Raw genomic sequence first — 26,605 nt, 5'->3', positions numbered from 1 at the left:
CATAATAATAGCCTGCGTTCTTATTGATTGTCCTTGTTCAATGCATTAGCTCACTCATGAACATTGGACTGCGTGTAATTAGCAGTCCTATGTTATTTCTAATTATGACTCAATTAATGAAAAGGAATGCTGCTAAGCACCTTCACTGTACACGTCGTGAATGTCTCTGGTAACAACTACGGAGAGTCAGCAGTTCAAAGCAAATACTACAGCTGTACTGGCAGTCATGGCACATGATATCCTATCGGTAAACTGGTATGATGATGCCATCTTCTCTCAGACACGTAGCTCTTCTCTGTTTGGTGAGTTGATAATGTATGCCGTAGGGCGTCTGTAACATTCTTTTATGGTAGTGCTTGTGTCTATAGCTGTAATATAGTTGGCTTTTAATGTAAACAAAGCCCTGGAATTGTTTACAAGGCATTTCAATCTTATTTAATATCAATTAGTTTTATTATCATTTGATTAATTAGAGTTTGTGAGCTTTATTTTGGGTTTCAAAAGCAATCAACTGCTTGCAGTTATTTTTCAGAGGTCAGCTGTAAAGGCTGCATCTTGTAAAGAGAATTTTCGTAATTACTTTCCGCAGGCCATTTGCAGGTAGGTACCATGATAGTTGTTTTGTAAAATCAAATAGTAGTTAGGAAGATACACGGTTAAAGGTCAATGGAGATATCTTTGTCAAAGAAATAAAAGTGCTTTAAGATTGATTAATGATTATTTTTTATTGTTTCTTTTTTGTATTTTTTAATGATGCATTTTAGTTTGGATTTCATCAAGTCAACTGCACAAAGTACGAGAGTGGTAGAATGAACTCCGTTCACTATAATGTGTGATAAGATAGGCTCTACGCTAACTTATGAAGTTTTTTAAGCCCTAACTTGTAATGTGAAGGAAACAGAGAAACAGGTTTTAACTGTCCCAAATAAAGAGCCATAAATTTGAAGGCTGCAGTAAAGGGCTCAGACAAACATGCCAACTTTTAACTTAAATGGATAGCTATCAAATCGTAAAACAACCACGATATTTGCATTGTGTGTATAGTATAATACATTTTCAATATTTTAACAAAGAGGTGTATGATATCACTTATCATCATACTGAACAGTTCCACTGATTGGTCATTTAGTATTATTTTACGCTCACGTTCACATTTGATTGTTTAGTAAACAAGAACACTTTGACACTGATGAATGTTTTTCAAAAACCATTACGAGGAACATTTTCAATGAAATAGTAAAACCTGGGACCATACTTTTCATCTAACAAATCAGTGTGACACCAAAGTTATTTTATTGGCTTACTCAATTGCTGAATAGATATCACAGTCCGGTCAACTTATCTTACTAAAAATATAAATATCACAGTGTGGTCAACTTATCTCACTATAGATATTGATATCACAGTGTGGTCAACTTATCTCTCTATAGATATGAATATCACAGTGTGGTCAACTTATCTCACTATAGATATTGATATCACAGTGTGGTCAACTTATCTCTCTATAGATATGAATATCACAGTGTGGTCAACTTATCTCACTAAAGATATAGATATCACAGTGTGGTCCACTTATCTCACTATAGATATTGATATCACAGTGTGGTCAACTTATCTCACTATAGATATTGATATCACAGTGTGGTCAACTTATCTCACTATAGATATTGATATCACAGTGTGGTCAACTTATCTCTCTATAGATATGGATATCACAGTGTGGTCAACTTATCTCTCTATAGATATGGATATCACAGTGTGGTCAACTTATCTCTTTATAGATAAAGATATCACAGTGTGGTCAACTTATCTCACTAAAGATATAGATATCACAGTGTGGTCCACTTATCTCACTATAGATATATATATATATATATATATCACAGTGTGGTCAACGTATCTTGCTGTAGATATAGTTATCAGTGTGGTCAACTTATCTTGCTGTGGATATAGTTATCAGTGTGGTCAACTTATCTTGCTGTAGATATAGATATCACAGTGTGGTCAACTTATCTCACTATAGATATTGATATCACAGTGTGGTCAACTTATCTCTCTATAGATATGGATATCACAGTGTGGTCAACTTATCTCACTATAGATATTGATATCACAGTGTGGTCAACTTATTTCTCTATAGATATGGATATCACAGTGTGGTCAACTTATCTTGCTGTAAATATAGATATCAGTGTAGTCAAATTATCTTGCTGTAGATATAGATATCACAGTGTGGTCCACTTATCTCACTATAGATATTAATATCACAGTGTGGTCAACTTATCTTTCTATAGATATGGATATCACAGTGTGGTCAAATTATCTTGCTGTAGATATAGATATCAATGTGGTCCAATTATCTCTTTATAGATTGCTATAGACTTTCATGTGTCTTACTTATTTTTATGTTGTTTTATTTTGAACTTATTTATATACATGTATGTGTTGTGGGATAATACATTTTCATCAGCAAAATTTGGGGGCTAAAAAATTATATACTTTATTATACTCTAATTTTAATTTCAGCTAATTAGAGAGTAATTTTTGCAGTTTGGCAAATGTTGCTGCAAATGATTGTTAGCATTTTATAGTAAAACAACAAAAGAGTTTGGTTGATAACTCAGTATTGTGTCTCGGTAATTAAACTGTCATCCCATATAAGAATTGCTGGTATGAATCTTTTAAGGTACACAGAAACTGTGAGAGATGCTCAAGGGCTGTCCTTCCTTCCACTTCACAATCTGCAACAACAAGACTGCAGTTAGAACGTTAAGTGTGGTAGTTTTAGGTATTGTTAGTCTGCTGCTGTCGAGCAGCAGTGACTTTCCCTTTTTGGAGATAGAAAACAAAGCTAATCCTCATGGTTTATTTATTCTATCCCAGAATATTAGCGGAGGATCAGGTGGAGCAAGTGCTGGGGTAAGTGTGCACAGCTGTTCTTGTAAACTCAAAGGAGTGCTTATATTACAAGAAAAGAATTTTTATTATTTGCTCTTTGCCAAACAAGCAAAAAAATTACCGGCAGAGTGAATAGTAAAATCCCTCACACTTCTTAAGCAATGAAAGGAATTGCAATAAGTTATTGTCTTCCTGTCTATTATTTATAGATTCATTCGCAGTATTCTAGAAAGCCCTTTTTCTAAGCACTGTTGGATGCTTTCATCTCATTTCCATGATATTCAATAAATATTCAAATTTGAAAATAGATATTATCTTTGTAAAATAATAATTAATTAATCATGGATTTCCATAAAGAGGGCATGCCAAAGAAATATCCACCAAGCCACTCTATTGTTTTTGTGATGGTTGCTTTTATAGCTAGTGATTTCCATCCTTTAGGAAACACTCTTCGACATCAGAAAGTTCTTACAATGATGCCATCCATGACGTAACGAGTGAAAAAGGAAGTATGAGGCTATCTAGTTTTCCTTTGCTGTAAGCTAAAACTTTGCCATCTGATTAAAATGACTAAATTTTCTTCTTCTGAATACTGCACAACTTTTTTGCCCAAAAGAATGGTATTGAGGTAAAATGTAGTAACAGATCAAAACATAAAAATGTAAAAGGGAATGTAATTTGTGTCAAAATAAAGAAAAATTTAAAGGAAATTGCACAGAATTATTACTGAAATAGATGTAGTGATATGCTCAACAATTGACATAGAGATATTTTCAAATATGGTCAGTAAATAAGGATGCTTTTGGCTATACAATATTGCCAGACCTCAAAGGAAACAAGTGAGAACTTGAACTCTGTAGATGAATTCAATTGCAGGTAACTCACATCATTGCTCCTCATAACTCTCTGCAGTATACTTTTTCATACTTTCCCAAAGTACTCACAAAATATTGATGTTTAAGACGATTCATCCTCTACTGACTCTTAAGGGTCTCATTACTATGACTCTATTAGTTCGCTTTGCATAGAAGTCTCCGGTAGCAATGTGAAAGGGCAGCATTAGCGTGTTTTGCTTATTTCTACTGGATTATCTTGGCCTTCAAGCACCTCACGCTTATATTAACTAGAGAAAGTGTAAATATGATGAGCGTGCAGGACAACTGCCATCAGCTATTGATCAGCTCTTATCCCACTACTCACCTCGGCTGCCCCACTTCAGCTAGTCTTATATCATCTGTGCATTATTTATGCTCAAAGCAAATGCATTAGAGGTTTCAGCTGAGAGCCGTGCTTTGCACAACACAGATTTTTTGAATTCTAGCTGTGCCACCCGGCATTGCCCGTGTAATATAAGAGTATTTGGACAGAAAATTGATTTGTATTTAACATATAACAACATTTGCCATTCTAACTTCCAAACTACATATCATGAGAAGTTTTTTGTCTTATAAACAATGAGAAGTAGTGAGAGTTTTGCTATTAGCCAGTTTAATAATGTGAGCGAACAGCTTCTCGTGACGTTAGGCTATGACTCATGTCATACGCAAAGCAGTCAAGTATAATTGCTCTGGTATAATGACTTATATTGGCAGGATAGCCATTCGACTTCCGTAGTCTAGTGGTCAAGGTGTCAGACTGGTGAATGGCTTGGTCCGAGATGGATTCCTCTTCGGTATAGAATATTTACATGTATTTCAAGATTTTAAGATCTATAGCCGGATTTCTGATGAATACACGGACAGACTTTGAGAAATATATTTTATAAATTTATATGATCCTTACCACCGTTTTTGTTTTCTAACAAAGTAATAATTCACGAAGTTTTATTAAAGGAAGAGAGAGAAAGCATAAAAACTTGTATTTGTTTCTGTGTGCTTAATTCACGCTGAAACTGCGTTATATTCTTGTATGCCTTTGTACTAAATATTGATTGATTCATGTAGAAACTTATTTTGAAACTTATACATAAATAATTCAAGACTACCAACGAACATTCTTGAACAAGTCAGTCTAATGATTGTTCTATAACAAAAGTTTCTTTTTAATTCGTAGTCTTGTATTATTTATCAATCAATTGCCATTACACAGACATTCAATGTTTCACAATCACTGAGCGTTACAAAGAGTGAAGTGATAACAGAAATCTGAATTTCATGGAATATATTATCAACTAAGCATCTCTGCTAATTGCACCAGAAAACCAATTTGCAAGCAAAACACAGCTTTTATTGGCTGGCTACGGCCAAAACAACAATGATTTCTTATGAATAACAGAATGTCACGGGTCAATGCGTTTGGTGCAACCATAGTCATAACATTATATAGAGCATTAGCCATAGTAGCTCTATAATAAAGCTCAATAAACTTGATTACGCACTGTCAGTTCACACGTGTAAATCACTAGTGTTACCTGCTACAAATTTTTGCCGTATTTTTCATCTTCGTAGGATGTAAATAGTTTCAAATGTCATATATTTAATTCTTCGAAGCGATTCAGACCTTCGATGCAAGTGGGGATATTTTTTAAAACATCGTATCAACAACAGAGTACTGCATATGATGTAAACATCAATATTTGTATTATTTCATAAATCTTTGTGATCGGAGGTTGGATTTTTATCGTCTTCATTGGTGACGTCTTTACAGCATCCTACGCAGCTCTGTTTTCAGCGCACGTGTTTTAAAAAAATTAGATCCAAAATAAAAAGTATGAAACTAGAATTATAAAGAAAAATTTTTTATGCATTTTGACACTGAAATTTGACCTAATACTGCTTGTCTAATGCTCATATGGTGGTCTTACATTAAAATTCTATATTTTAAACTACATTGTTTCCTTAAAAAAATGTTTTCCCTTTTGGTTTTTCAGTACTTTTGGAAAGTATGAGAAACTAAACTGCAGGGAGTTATTAAGATTCCATGCGCAATTTTCCTGTAGGACAGGAAAATCACGCATGGGCAAGTCTTGTAAAACCAAATAAGGTCTATGGACCATTAAACTGTCAAGTTCATTTATCGTAGCTATTCAGCTAATATAATTATTTATCATTATTAATATATAACTTCAAAAGAGGGATCAGAACTTAGTAGTTTAAAACTCCTGACCTGCAACAGAGCCACCCGTGGTAACAGGAGTAGTACTCAACTTTAATGCACTCTCTCCATAGATATATATATACCTAGATTGGCCAATAGGGAAAAAGCCTGTCAGACCAAAATAGCACGACGCAACGTCACTGTATTGTACCCATAGGTATATATATCTATGGGGATAGCGCATGGGCATAACTTCAATTACACATTTTTGAGATCATTTATAATTAAAATTTGTATTGTATTCATGTTTTTATTAAAAACTTATGATTGATCGAAATAAAAATTAAAACAAAATGTTTTTAATACAAACTGATGTCGTTAAAGAGAATTGTAACTTTTAGAGGTCATCATTTCAATTTATCGCAGAAACCTTCTTATAATCAAATGTTTGTATGGCTGCATGTTTCCGTTCTTCAAAACCCTTTGCAAACGGTCTTTAAACAAAGCATGGAAATTCTCTTAATAGTGTTTAATTTATCTTTAAATGGTAATGAGCCTCCAGACGTAGTGTTGCGCTTTTATTATGAGCATTGATGCCATGACAAACATCATTAATTGGCTTTCAGCTTTAGTTCAAAAGAAATGTAGACCAATGTCCGTGATACTTTGCAGATGGGAATGGATATCATTACCACTAATTACTTGTCTCTGGAGGTATGAATATTGTGCTGAGTTAGTTGTTATCATACCCACATGTTTCCTTATCACTGTGTTTATTGTATGTGTGATGCGAATTTGGAATTGTGTTCTTGTTGCATTACCATACGATAAGTACGGTAATGAAACATGCGAATTTTAATGTAAATTTGCATGTTGCAGACTAATGAGCTTTGTTAAAAAAAGATAAGGATTTCTATGTCAGAGGTCAAAGGTCACAGCAGTGCACTTCTGTTTTAATTAGCAGCATGCTTTCAAAATAGAAACTATGGAAGTATGAAAAGTGTTTAAAATGGAATAGCTTACGTGGTATTTTTGCATCATTCGCTAGTGCCATTTCCATTTTTCACAAACATGAAACATTTGTCAAAAATTTTTCAATAGCAAAACAGGTATGGCTTGCATGTTTTCACTGCTTCCATCTTGTCGATGACACAAAGTTGCGATTAACGGTGTCATGGAAACATAGTGATAGTGACAGTGATAGTGACATACCTTTATCACAGAAAACCTTGTTTTGAGATCAGGTACCATTCAAGAACAATAGGCTTATTGTACAAGCTGGTCCTTCCTTCATACTTCAAGACTATTTCATCATTCTCACCTATGGTAGTTGTAAATAATGTTTATGAATAAACGGATGTCAATAAGTAAGAGACATCAAGTTTAAAAAACATCCAGGATCATGAAACTAGGTGGCTGAGAACATCATCTCTCTGCTAAGGTTATTCAAGGTGATTCAATTAGCTAAGCGCGCATAGGAAAAGCTGATATCTGTCAGTTAGCCTGACATATAAGGCTTGTGAGGTTGAATACTTGCTTTTGCAATTTGATACCGACAATGCAAGACTTACTATAAATATTGTGGAAAGAAAGTATTTCCTTCCATAAACACACGCCTGACCAATCGGTTTGTATGTAAAAGCATTTTAATCCTCCGTTAATCGACAATGTCAGTTATGTATTATGGCAGGCACAGATGCACTTGACAGTATCTCCTGTATTAATTCCCTTCTATACATGCACGAATATTGCATTTTATTGACATTTAAAGGTGTCCTTTCTTAGCCCCAATTTTTCAATTTTTGTGGAATTAAGAATATTGTAGCCATTTATGGTAATTCAACAGTGTAAGAAAACCTTAGTAACATTTCCCGTCTACTACTAACTCAATAATTTTATTGTCGTTTGTTAATTAAAACTAAATTAAAATTAAAATTAAATTAATTTGTTGTATTTGGGTCTAAGACGCCACAAGGGTTGTTTCGACGTGTTGTATGTTCGACCAACTGTGCTGGGGGTTTGGCAGTAGAATCGGACTGTCTACGGTAGCCGGCCCTGTATCTCGACACGTTTCCCCTTCCTGTAACTATCCTCCATCCGATCTTCGCATTAGGATTTTCAAATTTCAACGAGTATCAGGCAACTGATGATTTAATTGACAATTTTTCTATTTAAAACATTTTGGCATTTATTGTAAATTGGTTTCATTGGACCACTTGATTTAGCTGTGTGAGTGTTTTTAAAGATGGCAAAAGGTTTGTTTCAATAATTTTCTATTTCATATAACATCGCTATTTTTTGTATTGCTATGGAAGAACTTGTAAATATGTTAATCAATTGTAGATTTCACGGTTTCGGTGTTGACTGAATAAAACAGCAACGAGTCATTTCCAAATCAGGGAATCAATTCCAGCTTAATACACTTGCAAGCTACAAACCTAGCAAAAACCGCTATAAACAGTTTTCGAAATCTTTGTTTTATGTTAGTCAAGTTTGGGCTTTTATTTTTCGGATCCATAAATTGAATATTTTAACTTTAATGATTGATCTAAGAGCAAAAAAATAACTAAATGGACTGTTTCTTAAAAAGTATTTTACCTACCGTAAATGTTCTACAGTTCTTTTATTGCTTTAATGATTATTACTGATTTAGATTTAAGTGATTTCATTACTGGTTTAGAATTACTGTTAAGACAAAAAATGTTAGAAATGTGCTAATGTACATCTCTACGGTGACTAAGCAGTTTGACTAACTATAGCAATGTATGATGTGGTATTGTTACTAAATATGAGAGTTTTACAGTACAATACTACTGAATGTGCATGTTTCAATCTTTTACGCACTATTAAAGCTATCAATTGCTTCAGATTTAGAAATTTCGGCCAGTGTTGGGTTTAGGTGAATTTGCCATAACATGACCATTATTGGTAGTTTAGCAATTTAGGTCAATTTGCTAAAACGTAAGAATGCACGCAATCAACTCGTTTTCTACGGAGAACTGCTTGTTTTAAAATTTGAAATTTCTTTAAAAATTGGCTACCAGTATTTCAAACATGATAACTTAAAACTATTCATTGTGTGACAGCAATTTTTTTAAAGTGAACCATGTGTGGCAAATATACAACTCACAATAAGTAGTAGAAATTGCATTCTGGGTGTTTCATGTTTTAAATATATTCTCAGGTGTATGCTGAATAATTGATTTATTTGCAACTCTACCAGAATACATATACACATGAAATGTAAAAACAATAGTTTGACAATAACAGATTAACCTGGGTTCAAGTAAGGTCAAAAAACCACATTGATGACACGTGGCTCATGTAAAAATTGTCCTAATCTATGAGTCAGTTAATGTCCATTGAATTACTTCCTGTCCAATATTTAAGCTGTACATTGATTGCTTTTGCTGCAAGCAGTTACTGTCAGATTCTAACATCTTTTAAGTCATTTTAGTAGTTTTTGATGTTTTATTATTTATAGGGTTTAAAGCTTTTTGCATTATAAAAAATGAAATTTTTATTAAATTTTGTATTTGTAATCACACTCTTGTACAATAATAAAACTTAATGGTTTTGGGTAAATAGTTGCAGGTAGTATTAACTATAGTAGCAGTTTTTTAAAGAGTACGGACAAGCTTGCAGCCTTTAAAGAAGAACTTAGACAAAATGTTGATAGAGTTCAAGCTAAGTATTACCATATTTCTATCATTTACGATTTTTTATATGTTTGAGGTGAATTGACTACCAGGATGCTTCAAGAAATCAACAAAACTTAACCGCAGTTTAAAAGCTTAGAAGTAAAATACCTTTGAAAATGACATCAGTCGCTAGTCACTAATCGCTATCACTAGTCACTAGTTGCTATAGTTGATATCAGCTGCTGTTCCAATCAAGCTGCAGAGTTATGTATCTCTATTTTGTCAGTCCATTTGCAACTATAAACGTCATAATCATAGCTTAATCTGACCTTTTTAACCATGATCAAGTTTTTTCAATTTTAATATTGAAACATCCTGGCAGTCAAACTATCACAAACATCAAAAAAAATTGCAAATGACCAAAAAAATACTAATATTTTTTGATAAAATCACCTAAAACCTTGCGTATATTCTGCAGTACCAGCAATATAATTGACAACTTTTTGTGCTTTTTTATAAGTAATGAAACTGGTTGAGTAGTTCTATTCATTACACTGGTGTTACTTAGTCGAAGCAAAGGTCACACCTACACTATCATCTGAAAATATGTTCAAGCAGATCATTTATAGCAGCAGTTGATTGCTTTTTTCCTAAAAGTTCTTTCATGGCTCTTACATATCATGCAGGAAGTATGGCAGACTTTCTGAATGTGAAAGAGAACAGCACATTTGTATTAAAGATTTAAACCGTGAAAGAGAGCCAAAAATAGTATTTGGGTAAGATAAGCAGTGTCAACAAGAAATTGCTCTTAAATAAAATGCAAACCACCTGCGTGTACATCAAGAAATTTAAGCCATGATTCAATGGTTAGTATGCTAGCACACAATCAGTAGGGCAGTGGTGTGATTCACAGAAGCACCATTGGCAGTGTGAGGAAGAGCATGTAGTTACAACCGCCTTCGCACCAAATCTGATGAGAAAATGGCGACAATACACTGTGCACCAGAGTTCACTATTCGCAATGACATCCCTTGAGTGGAAAAAACCAAAAAAAGAAGATACATTGAGCAATTTCAAGAACAGCTAAAATAAAATTTGTAATTGGTAATTACTTGGTAATCTAGAACGTGGTAATTAGAAAAGCAAAAATAAGTTTAGTTATCAAAAATAAAATTTATTTATCAGTTATTAAAATAATTATGCTTGGTAAGTTTGGAAATCGGTTTTTGTAGAATCTTCTTTCAAGGCATGTGTCTTTTACCAATTAAAAAGAGAAAAAGAATCTAATAACAGTAAAAGAACTTATGACACGCTGAGGCACAGGTAGTTTTTGCTAATAACAGCATTTTTAGGGTTTCCCTTTTTAATCATGTAAAACTTTTGAATCATACACTTAGTGTAGATTATAGAAGCCCTAGAATGTATATACCAATCTTCTCATTACTTAATGGATTTGAGACCAAATTACATTGAGGTATCAACTCCCTGAAGACCTGTAAAGTGCTCAAACATCGTGCAGCATAATCAATTATTGTGTACGTAGATGGCCTACCTATGGCTGCCTTACAGCTATAAGATATCACATTGTAACTGCTTTTATGAGGGTATACTGTCTTGTCAACGTATTTTGGTAATGAGCCAATGTAGCTTATACAATTTTTATTATCAATTCTGTTAGATATCAGCATATACTTTGTGCCAGTTCAGAGAAAAGATCTAAGGTTATGGGAGTTAATGGACTCCCTAAGGTTAAAAAGTATGCAGCTGAGTTGTTCAGATCTAAATTCCATTTTCTTGATAATTTTTTTCAAAACAACATTAGATTTTGCTTTGATTTGGAGACATGATGGTGCACAACACCCAAAAAGATAGGGTATGATCAGATGATGGTAGATCAGCTCATTTCTGGTGAAACAACATTCTAAATGGTACGCTAATATTTTTATAAATGGTTCAACGTTTTAGGCTACAACAAACGAGTTCTTGTTCTATGACAATTGCATTTAATTCACGCTAAAAAGTTTTACCCACTTTGCTCTCTCAGTTTGCTCTCTCTCTCTCCCCTCTCCCTCTCTCCCCCTCTCCCTCTCTTCCTCTCTTCCTCTCTCTCCCTCTCTCTCCCTCTCTCTCCCTCTCTCTCCCTCTCTCTCCCTCTCTCTCTCCTTCTCTCTCTCCCTGTTTGCTCAATAAAGTAATAGCCGTGTGGTAACAAATCGATCGAAACAGCATTCTGAGAAAAAATCCATGTTTATAGATAGATTTAGGACTAAATGAATGCTCAATGCATACCCCAATCTATTAAAAATATTTACTACTTTTTCATGCATAAGTTTACTTTGCTAAGGTAACTATACGAAATTCATAAACACCCAAGCAGTGTCACCAAAGTTGCTTAATAAAGTCAGCAAGTCCTGTTGAGCTGGATTTCACAAAATGAGATCCAAATACAAGAATTACCCTGTTAACATATTCTCATAACCTGTTAGTTGTTTTTTACTATTGTATGATCACTACGATCACTAATTATTGCATCAGCGTGATAGAGGTTATGTTGATTATCTTAGCTGGTCAACAGTACTAAATGCTATTTACCAGCCATGCTTTAAATCTTGCACATTGTTTGTGTTTACTAAGGGTGTAGATGTGAACACAAGCACAAAGCAATGCTAATTGGCAAACTATTTGTCAAGTATAATGACAAATGGTTATGCACATCTCCTTGTCGAAACCTCAAAAATTTATCCTGCTATACACTAAATGCAAATAGTGTGGTTGTGTTATGATTTGATAGCTACCTGTATAAGTTAAAAGTTGGCATGTTTGTCTAAGCCCTTTATTGCAACCTTCAGATTTATGGCGTGTTATTTGGGACAGTTAAAGCCTGCGGGGAATTGCGACTCTGTTTGTATCACATTACAAGTTAGTGCTCGAAATCAAGGCTAACAAGCTAATGTAGAGCCTATCTAATTGCACATTAAGTTGAACAGTGTTTGTGCAACAAGACTCTCATACTCTGTGCAATTAGTCTAATTAAATCAAAGGTAAAGCACATTAAACTAAGTATTTCACTTAAAAACGCATGAAAAGAAGCTGTGAAATGTAAACATAAATCAAATCTTGAAGATTTTTAACAATTTTTTTATTGACCTCTAACTGTATATCTTCCTAGCATCTATTCGATTTTCTAAAGCAATTGTTATTCCCATTCCTGCCTATAGTTTATGCCTGACTCATAGAGATTCTTTCTTCAAGATGCTGCCTATACTGCTGACCTTGAAAAAGCAGATCAATATTAAACTGAACTATATCGTGTATTTTCAAGCCGTAAGCATTGAAGTTGTAGACTTTTAACCATAAAAAAATTTTGCATCACTTTCTCTGTACATGTGCAGTAACCTTTTTTTACTTTTACAGCACATGTACAGCTACGTGTGCTCTGTACATGTGCAGTAGAATTTTTCAAAATTTAAATTCTAACATATTCGCTGAAGTAAACAGGTTTGCAAGTCAGGAATTATAAAAACTCACACGTGTATCGGAAAGCCACGCTCATTTACGCAAACATATATATTTTTATGGCAGATATGAGTGTATTATACAGCAACCAACCCTGGATATTTGTATATTTACTAGTTGTAGGTTTTTGATTTAGAAATGTGCAGAAGAGATTAGGCATTGTACAAATTTCATGCAGCCTTAATTTTAGTTTATTGTTTGGGCTAAAGGTTATGTATTCAACATATTGGTTTATCAGAAATTATTATTCTATATACACCTTTCACAGCATGAATTGTGGAAAATAAAACACGAGTAGTTATGTTACAATATAATAATATAATGCTGGTGGATTTGGCAGGAATTGAGGAAGATTACAGAATCGATGAGTCGAAGCCCTCGTTCTCACTCAGGTGACTATCTTTTAAAGTAGGGGCATGTATGAAAGCTATCGCTACCTTCCACGGCTTTTGCTAACAATCTCGATTGACTGAAATATGTCACAGTGACTGTCAGAAAATGTGAAAGAATGATTTCTAGATAGAAAAACTTGTTTCTAAACAATATATTTCTGAAATATTGTTCATATAGGAGATTTATAGACAAGCAGTGCTGCTGTCTATTCCATTTTAGGTTATCCTGTGGTTACTAATTGTTGCTAGCTGCTAATACTGTATCAAATCTGGCTCTCCCAGCAAAGAATGTCTCTAAAGACTTAATGCTAAGTAATTATGATTTAGTTTACTTTGTTTTATTATTTGTAGACAATGTTATGTTGTTATGACAACATTAAAACATTAATAAATCTTAAGGTTAGTTTTTCACAACTTTTAAGTATTTTAGCAGTAACAAAAATGGGTAATCTTTTTTGCTCTCACATTTAAAAATATTGAAACAAGCTTAGTGCTTAATTTTTGCACTATTTCAATTTATAACTTTTTCTTACTTTTTCTTGTATAGAAACTAGGGGTGGACGATAAATACTGATATGCTAATATTGTATCTTTAAGAGTTGTCTTTTCGATATATCGAGTTATGGATAACTCCCGGATTTTGGTGGTGCATTCAACTACGTACCGAAATAAGATAACTATCAACCTACCAGTCAATTAAAACATTGAGTTGACAGAGAAGAATTTAAAAAATCTCAATAATTATCAAGGGAACAAGGATTATCATGGCACAATATCTACTGAAATTATAAGATTGTGTGTGCGCAAAAATATTCTTCAAAAGATTCAGTTGGGTGCTTAGGCTTCAGTCAGCATTTATTAAGATAAAGAAAACACCTTTGATTCAGCAACAAAATCACAGCCACAACAATCGTGATATCGTAATCCATGAAGAAAAAGGTTGAACTGCAGAAAAAACAATCTGCAGCAAAAAAAATGACAGACAATATATTGAGGTGTGAACTATCGATGAGAAGAAGAAACTACCGGTAAGATCGATAACACGATAAGGCAGTTTCACTTCTGTATATATGATCGAAAAGACAACTACCGAATATCGCTATTGTTTATCGTTATTTTGTCCACCTCTAATAGAAACTTCACCATCACCAACATTGTGAAATATTGATAAAATTTGACTCTATTACCCCTTTTGAAAACTATATATTATGTCAGCTCGTAAACTAACGTACATTAATTTGCATCATAGTTGTGCTGTTTTTATTGGTAACATAGTTTATTTTCAATTTGTGAGGCTTTTAAAATGAATTAACCTTTTTGTGAAAATATCAATAATTGATTTATTGTTACATGCAAATGAATCTATAAAAATTAAAAAACAATACCAGCAAATAAAGATGAATGAGCGCTGCAGAAATAACAATCTATCTTTAACAATATTGAATAAAAATTAGGTTCTCAGTAAAGTGTAAAACAATTTGTGTTTATCACTATGTTACAGAGAATGCCAGCAACATGCTGAGGTTTCAGCTGAATTCTAAATTTAAAACTGTCCAGTTACCTGGGCAGGGTCCTCTAGTCATAAGCATTCCCTTTGAGTTCTATCAAGCAACCATTTCTGTTTTACCATCTGACCACGTGTCATCAGTCACTATGAACAAGATCGAGACGAGGTAGGCTTTGTTTTTATGAATGGTTCCTTTGTGTTATATTCCTTACCTTATTCATAACCAAAACATTGATAAAATGAGACAATATTGCTGTATCAAATAATGCATAGCTTAAGAATTGTAAACCAATCGATAAAGAGTATACACATGTATGGTTGGTGTAAACTTATCCTACTGACAAGAATGTTGGACAGGAAGTAATTCAATGGACATTAACTGACTCATAGATGAGGTCAATGTTTACATGAGCCACAAGTCATCAGTGTGGTTTCTTGACCTTACTTGAACCCAGGTTAATCTGTTATTGTCAAACTATTGTTTTTACATCCTATGTGTATATATATTCTGGTAGAATTGCAAATAAATCAGTTAGTCAGCATATACCTGAGAAGATATTTCCAACAGGTTATGGGCCCAGTCATAGTGGCTTATTAAATTTACTACTTTACTATTTATTACTGAACTGCATCAAGCATGGCGACTGGTGAAGAAAAGTTAAGTTTGGACAAGCTGACAAGGAACAATTACAGCACATGGAAGTTTAAACTAAGACACCTGCTGATAGCTAAGGAGCTATGGGAATTAGTGGATGGGTCTGCTGAAGAACCGACAGAAGCAACAGCCAAAGCAACCTTTGTGAAAAAGACTAATCAGGCTATGTCGCTGATGGTGCTCTCGGTAAGCGATGATCTGCTATAGTTAATCACTACCTGTGATAAGCCAAAAGAAGTGTGGGACATCCTACAAAAACATTTTGTGCGGGATACTTTAGCAAACAAGCTATTCCTCAAAAAACAATACTTTCGAGCGTTAATGAAAGAGCGCTCCTCTGTGGAGCAGCATTTAAAGTTTATGAAAGAATTAACTGATAAGCTTGCAGCAGTAAATGCTGTAATATCTGAAGAAGATCAGATCGTGACTCTACTGGGAAGTCTTCCAGAAAACTTTTCCACACTAGTGACAGCACTGGAGGCTAGAGTGGATACTGGCTTTTCAATGGGGTATGTACAACAGGCAATACTAAATGAAGCGCAACGTCAGGACGAAAAATCATTTGGAAACTCAAGGTTGTCATTACCAGACTCTGCCAATCTTGCCAACAAGAGAAGGCAACTCAAAAACAAACGGCAAAACCACGACAGGAAGTGCTACAGATGTGGGAGTCTATATCATCTGAGATCGATCTGCCCAGAACTGAAATTGAACGTTGGTGGTTACGCTCATCGACAAAAACACGTTGCAAAGCACGCTGCAGATGATCGAGCTGAGAGCAGCTCTGACTCAGCATTCACCATACAAAACACTAACGCTACTGACAATAAGACATGCAAGTGGCTCATCGACTCTGGAGCCACGAGTCACATGACATTTAACAGGAGTATATTCAAAGAGTTTACCGAGTTCGGAAAGTCTCGGAAGGTAAGCCTTGGAGACGGCCATCAGCTGGATGCAGTCAGCATTGGTAAGGTGGAGGTCTACACCGCGGTAAGTCGTACTAAGTCTAAACCAAATACTATGCATGATGTACTCCTCGTCCCTGCAATGAAGGTGAGCCTGTTCTCCGTGCATTCAGCAGCATCTCATGGTGTTATCGTGCAATTCGGCCACTCTCGCTGTTGGCTGAAGAACAAGAGTGGCAAGGTCAGAGCCACCGGAACTTTGATTGACAAACTCTATTATTTAGACACATGTTTAAATAAAGAACATGCTTCTGTAGTTTCAGAGTTATGGCATCAACGCTTAGGGCATGCAAGTGCATCTGTCATGGCAAATGCTAGGGACTTAGTGACAGGAGCTGATTTGTCTACTGTCAAAATTGATGTGTGTGAACCTGTATTTTGGGAAAAATGTCTAGGAAACCTTTTCCTAAAGATGGTGTTGTTAAGTCTAGTAGGTGACTAGAAATAGTACATACTGATGTGTGTGGCCCGATGAAAACAAAATCCATCGGTGGTAGCCAGTATTTTGTTTCTTTTATTGACGATTATACTAGACATGCTTTCCTCTATTTCATGCGTGAAAAATCTGAGGTACTTTCTAAGTTCAAGGAATTTCAGGCTTTTGCTAGCAATCAGGCTGGCCAGAGTATCAAGATTTTACATAGTGATAATAGTGGCGAATATATTGGAAAAGATTTTGAAAACTATCTCTCGTCTTGTGGCATTCTACATCAGCTTACTGTGCGGTACTCGGCTGAGCAAAATGGGGTAGCAGAGCGCTATAACCGAACCGTGTGCGAATCTGCTAGAGCTATGGTAGCGCAAGCGAGGCTGCCAAAGCGTTTCTGGGCAGAGGCCATCGCTAATGCTGCTTATATTAAAAATAGATTACCCACTAAGGCTACTAGTAAAACTCCTTATGAGCTGTGGTGCAAGCGCAGGCCTGACATTAGTCATCTTAGGGTGTTTGGATGTGCCGCGTTTGCCCATATTCCAAATCAGCTAAGATGCAAACTTGATGTCAAAGCCGAGCGCATGATCTGTATTGGATATAGTGTCAGAAGCAAGGGGTATAGGCTGTACAACCCCACAACTGACACAGTAGTGGTGCGTCGCGACATTGTGTTTGATGAGTCAAAGTTAGGGTTGCCCAGTCAAACTGATCTATCTGATCAACCGCAGTCATGTGATGTCAATGCAAGCCCAGACCCAATTGAAAATGGCGCTGAAAATCTAACGAGCAATCCACGTCGTTCTACTCGTGTTCACAAGCCACCTGTGAGATTTGGTATTGATGAGTACACAAGTGCTTGTGCTGATTATGTAGCTCTGAAAGCATGTGACATAATTGAACCCCGCAGTTATTCCGAAGCTATCTCAGGTTCTCAGTCTAAGGAATGGCAGGCAGCTGCTGATGCTGAGTATAAGTCATTAATTCAAAATGAAACCTGGGATTTGGTGGAGCTACCAAAAGGGCGTAAAGTGATAGACTGTAAATGGGTTTTTAAGATAAAATATGATAGTGAAGGCAGGGTAGACAGGTTTAAGGGTAGAGTAATGGCTAAGGGTTTTGAGCAAAAGTATGGCATCGACTATGAGGAAACCTTTGCCCCGGTGGTCAATTTTCCTTCTCTACGAGCACTGATTTCACATGCTGCCTCCCACAACATGCTCATACACCAAATGGATGTTGTTACCGCTTTCCTTAATAGCAGACTTGAGGAAGAAATATACATGAAGCAACCGGAAGGGTTTAGTCAAAAGGGCTCTGAAAAATTGGTATGTAAGTTACGGAAAAGCATATATGGGTTGAAACAAGCACCTAGGTGCTGGAATGCAGTTTTAGATGGGTTTTTAAAACAGCAAGGTTTCTGTCAGTCAGGTGGAGATCAGTGTGTATACATCAGAGCGCATGATGTTGAGAAAACTATAATTGCAGTGTATGTCGATGACTTGGTTATTGCAAGCAGTTCTGAATCCGAAATGTGTGCAGTCAAAGAGTCCCTAGCTGCTAGATTTAAAATGAAAGACATGGGAAGTCTGCAGTATGTACTAGGTATCAATGTTGTGCAAAATAAAAATGCTGTATGCCTGAATTAAGTAACATACATTGAGCAAATCTTGAAGAGATTTGGGCTGGAAGCTTGTAAACCAGTAGCTACACCAGCAGCAGTAGATGTTAGGCTAGTTAAGGATGATGGGAGCAAGCCAGTGGATCAAACTCTATATCAATCCATGATAGGCAGTTTGTTGTACTTAGCTGTCGCATCCCGGCCTGACATATCATATTCAGTGGGAGCACTTTCAAAGTACAATAGCTGCCCAACAGAGACACACCTCACAGCTACTAAACGTGTATTTCGCTATTTGAAGGGTACAAGCAACTACACGCTTAGGTATTCCAGACTGAGGCCTGAGGTAGTAGGATATTGTGATGCTAGTTGGGGGGACAATGAAGATAGACATTCAACCAGTGGAGTTGTGTTTACCTGCGCAGATAGCCCCATAGTTTGGCTAAGCAAGCGTCAGTCGACTGTTGCGCTATCAACTGCGGAATCAGAATATATTGCGTTGTTTTCAGCAACAAAAGAAGCTGTGTGGCTTAGACAACTGTTTTCTGATTTTGGTGTGAAGCAATCAAATCCCACTACAATCAATATTGATAATGTTGCGGCAGCAGCAATCGCGAAAAACGGTAAAAGCAGTAAAAACATCAAGCACATGGAAATTAAGTACCATTACGTTCGAGAGATGGTAGCAAAGAAAGCTGTTGCAACAGCCTATTGCCCAACAAAGGTTATGTTGGCTGACCTACTAACAAAGCCATTGCCACGGCAACGATTTGAGGCTCTGCGCTCTAAGCTTGGTATCGTGTGCGGTACATCAGCCGTGTAGGATGCCACGAGTTTGGAATTAATAAAAGAGTAATTCTTTCTGTATGCATAAACACTTGATACTTCGACAACCGATTTAATGTAATAAAAGGTGTGAGGAGGAAAATCATGCTAGAAGTAGGGAAAGCATGTACTTAGGTCAAATTTCTGTTTATGTATCATTATATACTTGTATTACTCCTGGAAATCCTTTTCTTTTTTGTGTGATGATTATGTACTGAATATTGTATTAAAATCTGTGCTTGTTTTATCTTTATGACCATATGAATTAAGTGGGAGTGTTGGACAGGAAGTAATTCAATGGACATTAACTGACTCATAGATGAGGTCAATGTTTACATGAGCCACAAGTCATCAATGTGGTTTCTTGACCTTACTTGAACCCAGGTTAATCTGTTATTGTCAAACTATTGTTTTTACATCCTATGTGTATATATATTCTGGTAGAATTGCAAATAGATCAGTTAGTCAGCATATACCTGAGAAGATATTTCCAACAAAGAAGTTCCTTGTTTGCATCTTTGAGCGCAGAAAGGGTACACAATAGCCAAAGAAAGCTTCAATCAAGTGTTTCAACATTGAATTTCAATTTAGTTATAAGCTCAAATCTGCTTAAAATTTGAATAAAATAACACAATTAAATCTTAAAAAACATAATTGCTTATTTAGTATTAGAAAATTAAATTAATTGGTTAAGGGCTCGTAGATTTTAGTCTATTTGTTATTTATATAAAATCTTTAAAATGCTTTCACAGTCACAAGCCCCCTGGTTTTATGGGTGGTGAACTGCGTGATGTGGTCTTTAGTGGTAAATATTATTTTATGCTTTGCTCACAGAAGCCTCGGTCATAAAATCAAATGGTGAATATGTACGTGTGACACTGCAAAGAGATTAAGAAGTCTAGTGATGGTATGTATTTCTGTTGTCATTTTTAGGGAGATGAACTACTCACTTGGTCTCGGGGAAAATTTTCTTGATGTAGGTCTTCATTTCAAACCTTCTCAAGAAAACGCAAGCTCAATCCATAAACATCACACGATTAGCCTCATCAGACAACTTAGAGCTCTTAAAATCAGAAAAGGTCAACATCATGCATGCTATTTAGAACAGGACTGTGACCTGATTGTGTACAACAACAGAAGATGTGGTGTTCAGCCAATGAGCAGGTGGACAGCAACAAATTACACACAAGGTAGTCTTTAACTACAGTTATTCATTAGGTACACTGTACACTTGCTAACTGCTATAAAAAAATTGTATTAAACAGCAATTAAACTCAATGTATTAACGGCGTTCTTGAAATTCCTGAGCCAATACTTTTTTCACGACCTTTCACTACTCTTACATCTTTACCGTGCAAAGTTACGTTCAAATTTAGCTGTTAAAGTGATTATACACAAAATTTATTCTAAAAAGGTTCTAAAATATTAATACTGTTTTAATCACTTTTTTTGCTAAAAAAAAACCTTGGCTTGTCAATTAATAGGTACCTAGGTATGAACCAAAAATATTTACTGTGCTTAGAACCAAGTTCATTAATCCTTCCATCTGTTCAAAGGCATGGTTTGAGGTTGGGATTAAATATCGAAATAAATTCGTAAGACTCCTACTAATGACATCCAGTTTGGTAGATCAACATTCTCAGACTAGCACTAAACAGCAGGGTTCTGGCACTTTTGAATAATTGTACATATACTTATTCTCTGTGCTTTATCAGCAAAATTGATGATCTCGGACAGCATGCTAGACTACTAGGGTACTAGTTTTAAACAGCGGAGAACGATATTCTTATTAGACAAATTATAGCCTGTATTATATAAATAATATAATTGCATAGGTTAGGAATTGAGGAAGTATTTGAGGAAGTATTTTTGAGGAAGTTTTTTTGTGGTAACGAGAAATCTAATTTTTCAATATCGAATACAAATGAAAAATAATGTGCAATCATCATTGAGCCTGTCTTGATATCTAAAGAGAAAAGGCACGCTCGGCTTTTCTCTTTTTGGATAAAGGAGTGAACTAACATTGCATTTACTCTGGCATGTGTCAGATGGTCAGAGCATTTCAAACAGCATTCGAGAAAAAAGTTTTTTCCATATCATGCTCACTGAGGCACCAACCGAGCTTGCCCACTCTTTTTGACAGTAGATAATTGCTCAGCAAAATCCTGGTCCGAAATCTTTATAAATAATTTTATGTATTCAGGTACATAACCAATAGCTCGCCATATAAAAAAAACTCACCCAGTGTATTCTAAATTTGTTTTATTAGATTCACTCGTGAGTCATCTATAGAGTAATTACCTTGTTGTTTGTATTGCTGAAGGCAGTATTTAGAGGACAACTATGTTTATGAGTTTTTGCTGATGGCACTAAAGGCCATTTTTTAAGATTTTGCCATGTGCATTTTTTAAGGCATCAGTGAAAATTTGGAAAGCACACTAATAGTCTTCTATCACAATTTTTAAAAACTGTTTGAACAGCCACTTGCTGTTTTTCGTATTTGTTTAAAGTTATTCTACAACTGCAGGCTACTGGCAGCTGAACTGTACTAAGTGTACAAGAGAAGAAACATGCAACTGGGAAGAAGCGCATTGGGTAGAGTTAAGCCACCAGGAGAATCCCAAGAAGAAGGCTGCAGCTCCTGCCTTACAGACCTCTCTGAAAAACTATCAGGTTAATATACCTCTATGGCTATAGAGGTATATTAACCTTCAGTACTTGATGAAAATCAAAAGAACAACTAACAAAACTAAAAATGCCTTATTTTTAGAATTTTGAGTCTTATGCAGATGACCTTGACATGTTTTTAGCATGTCAATATGGATAGTACACAAAAATATGGATAGTTCACAAAGATATGGTCCTATTATAATTATCTCTAACATGTTTTATTATTGCATGAGGTTCCGACTACGCATTATAAGCTTGATGAAATATCTTTCTGGATAACATTAAGATTATTTAAGTTGGCATTACTTTTGAGAAAACAGTTTTAGTTGGAGTTGTCAACTCTATCTTTTTAGATAATTTACTCTAGATTCTAGAGTCATTCTGGCTAGTGAATATGCTAAAGATGGTAAACTTCTTGATGTAAACTATGCTTGTCTTTTAGTTTATTGTAACAAAATTGACCTATTTTAATAATATAGTAGACTTTTTGTGAAAGAATTTCAGTTTAATCATGCATTTATTTGCACTAGCTACTCCATTTTGACACTTTGTAAAGTTGTATACCACAAAAAACTCTCTTTTAATTTTTTTAAATTAGATGAGTTGCCACTTAAACATCAAGTATACAATTTACTGTAGAAAACAATGATTCTATAGATAGTCATAACTCTATAATTTTATCAAACTATCTCGACCTAATGCAGAGGACATGCTGCTTCGAGTTTTATCAGTACCAGATATGCATGACTCATGCCTTTATAAGAATCTGTGAACTGCCAAATCAGTTAAATTTTTTATCTGAGATGTTAATTAGATGCTAAGTTAACGTTTTATTTTTCTACCATAATAGCATAGTGTACATTGTTATAGGCTTTATGTTGCCAGCATTTTTAATAGAACATCACTAAACTGCTTGATTTAACATTTTGCAGATTACTGGAGTCTGCAATAGTTTCTCAGGCAAACTGCTTGATTCTAAGAATTTTTCAAAATTGGTTTTTTAAAAGGCAATATAAAGCTAATATTATATAAACACATTTAAAGGTTTTTTGTAATGTTGCAGCTTTTGTTTGTTGGAGACTCGACCAACAGAGGAATTATGCAGAGTCTGATGGAAAGGGTGAACGGCAGCCTTTATCACGCTATCAAAAGTCATGGATTTATCAGATATGACAACGTTGGGCTCGCTAACAACTTCAGTTTTACATATTATCCCATATTTTGGAAGAAAGAGCAACCCACATTTGCTGAGAGTTTGCACAGCATAGCGAGCAACTGGTAAGAGAAAAATACAGCCAGAAGTATTTTTATTACAAAGCTAACAGTACTTTACATGGCTGTTATCTCTTGTCACAAGTTAACCCAGCAGCCTGCTTTCTAACTAATTTCCAGTTCAACCAATAGTTTAGAAAAGACCATGAGCCACTATTAAACTGTCAGCTATCAAATAGAGACACACTTACTACATATGAGTGTAGATTAAGCATTTATGTTAACAAGCCATAACTTGTAACCTATGGAGTAGATAGAATGCCTCGGTTTTATGGGTGATAAGAGGTCTACCCATGGTTTGCTAGGCCTTACTCACTTGAGCTTTATGCTTTGCACTATGATAGCATACCATGTAGCAATGCTATGAGTCTAATTTTATAGTAAACAAAGATTAATGAGTCAGCTGGAGCTTTAACCTTTGACCTTTATAGAATTAGGCTTTTGACTGCTGTCTTTATGTTCGAGTTGATGCGTAATGGCGGTTTTTTGATAGTATAGCTTTTTATTTTTGTAGTATAACAGCTTACACCCCTATTTGGAGAATTTAGTCAAAGGCTGATTTGAACTATTTGAAGACTCTTTTGTGGTGGCATGTTTTTAGCAACACAAATCTACTGCCTTGTAGCTTATAATATTATTTTGACTTTTGCATACCATTTAAGTAGTTAATCGAACCAGGCGTTTTGTTAAAGTTATGAAATACTATAAATAAATTACAAAGAAAACTCTAAATAACCACTTTTGTATGGCATCTCTTTAACAGTGGCACAAAAGGAAAAGAAGAGAGGACAATTCTAGTCATTGGAGGAGTACAGTGGCTCACTGAAATGCAGATTACTGAGCTGAATAATTTTATCAAAGGGTATGACAAAGGCTTCATTTGATAGAGACTAACTGATTTGCTAATCGAATTGATTTATTTTGCTATTGATCAGACTTTTTTGAAGTGTGTTTCAGTTTGACAGGAATTTGACACGTCAGCTCACATTTTGTTCTGGGTAGCTATTTACTAAATCCTGATTTTATGAGTTAAACTGCACCTATTTTTAATAAAACTAAAGCATTCATATTCAAGTGACTTCTTTGCTACATATTTAACTCAGTTATAAAACTAAACCTGCTTAGAGCTGAAATGAGAAAACACCATCAAGTGCAAAGTTATAAAATTATAGGCACTCTATTAAGACCAGAATATTAATTTAAATAGTTAAAACCGCACAAACATTAGTTTATTTGTTATTTTAAATGAAAATTTTGAACTGACTTAACATTCACCAAGAATATTTTAGGCGTGGCATACCACCTGGTAATGTTTATATAAAGACCCATGGCTCTGGCTTTCATGTGAATACAAGTTATACAACCATACACCACTCCAAGGTTAGTAGAAAACAGTTATAAAAAAGGGTATTAATTTTCAACATGCAGTTAATTCACTGAATTTCTATTTATTACTATTTATTTATTAATCCTTTAAATTCTTATGACAAGTAAATAGAAGCATTGATTTTTTCATTGCGCTGCCTGACAAGTTGCTGCTTGACAAAATGTTTGTTTCTTACTAAATTTATAGCTATTTAGCACCCATCTAATCTCCTATTACTTTCCTCAGCCCCATTATACAAATATTTTCGCTCTTAGTGATGTGGCATGCAGTATACATGATAGCAGCATTCAACCATGCTGTGTCTTTAGTTCAGTTTATAAAAAATTTGAAATACACAATAACTAGAAAAACTGGCTTAAACCATTTGATCTTTGATGACCCAAATTTATTTCCATTACAAATCTTTACGTGCATATTTTTTGTTTAAACTCTCACAGGAATCGCTGCGAAAGTTGTACGCCCGCAATGAGGCACTAAAAAGGAGGGCACAAGGCTATGGATTCAGAGTGATTGATACGCTTCAAGTAACCCAGAGTAGATACAAGGAATTCCATCAGGGAGCTTGCGCTTGCCACTTCCATAAGGTAAGTTACGCTATATGTTTTGATTATGACGTGTATAACTATAATTTTTTTTTAAGTTTTGCGTGCAATTTCTGTACATTCCACTATTTAGTTTGCCATTATAACATTGACTTGGTAGAAGTCCCCAACTAGGGACACAAAAATAATTCTGTTATATCTTTATGATTTTAACTGTGATAATATTTACTTATATGTATTCAGAGTATGTGTATAGTTATAGACGCATATAGGCAAGCTTTGGTTCAAAGAGATAACATGTGATATGTGATAAGCTCATAAATAAAATGAGTGTCTATTTATAATACCAGTAGCAGTTGTTCTTTTTGTTTAGTGAAATAAAAACCCATTCACTTTACATAGTTTAAACATTCTTATATATGATGTACTATTTTACTAACACCTTTTTTAACAATTATATATACATGTATTTATATAATCATTAATACTACGGCTTTATTTCTCATTAGCATTGCGAAATTGGTTAGTCTTCCACTTTATCAGATGTAAGTCTAAGTAGGTATATAGTGTTATGTAAACATGGTGCTTGCTTTAATTGATTGTAATCATATGTTACTTTTTCTACTCACTTTTTATAGAAAGTTATAATCTTATTAAGTTTATGCAACAGCTCAAAGAACTAGTGGAATTATAAATAGAGGGCATAGGTCAGCCAATTAATAAATGATTCATCAGCATCACATATGCACTATTATTACTATTACCACGCTCTTTCAGGTCATAAGACAGCATGCTGAAAGGGATAACTCCAAAAGGTCAAGTATATATACTGCTCTACAAACGCGCGGTTTAACAGAGGAGTCGTCTTCTCCACTTTACCATATAGCAGGACCTATACACAACGCATACAGCGATATTCTTATACGAGATATGAGCTTACAGCTGTCAAAAAGATTATATTTCTCTTAAATATTCTGGTCATTGTTATATTTTAACAGATTTTACCTAACACACAATTGTTGATGTGTATATGCGCTATCACTTCAGAGAAATACAAAATATGTCAAACACATAATGTGTTGTACAAGTAATAAAGAAGAGGAATTTGCTTGTCTAAATTTAATTAATAGAAGTAGCATTTATGCAAGCCATTTTATTGTGGAATTCAAATGGGATATTAACAAGCACAAGTTTGTTTCTTCAAAAGTTAGTCTAAAGCTGGCAAAAGAGTAGAAATGAGGTATA

At 34.8% G+C, this 26,605-nt stretch overlaps 1 protein-coding gene across 1 annotated transcript; it reads left to right on the top strand.

The window, feature by feature from the left end:
• Window positions 1-160: 160 nt before the first annotated feature.
• On the top strand, window positions 161-26,390 carry LOC137407171 (cadherin-like and PC-esterase domain-containing protein 1). Its single transcript, XM_068093772.1, has 11 exons — window positions 161-302; window positions 2,789-2,919; window positions 13,432-13,483; window positions 14,985-15,156; window positions 20,423-20,679; window positions 22,017-22,162; window positions 23,223-23,437; window positions 24,195-24,293; window positions 24,721-24,811; window positions 25,256-25,402; window positions 26,138-26,390. Exons 1-11 carry the CDS (start codon window positions 161-163, stop codon window positions 26,327-26,329), a joined length of 1,644 nt encoding a protein of 547 aa, XP_067949873.1. The 3' UTR covers window positions 26,330-26,390.
• Window positions 26,391-26,605: the final 215 nt, after the last annotated feature.

This window comes from Watersipora subatra, chromosome 10 (assembly GCF_963576615.1).
Source record: "Watersipora subatra chromosome 10, tzWatSuba1.1, whole genome shotgun sequence".
NCBI classification, from domain to species: Eukaryota; Metazoa; Bryozoa; class Gymnolaemata; order Cheilostomatida; family Watersiporidae; genus Watersipora; species Watersipora subatra.
This window is presented reverse-complemented; position numbering and strand designations above follow the sequence as displayed.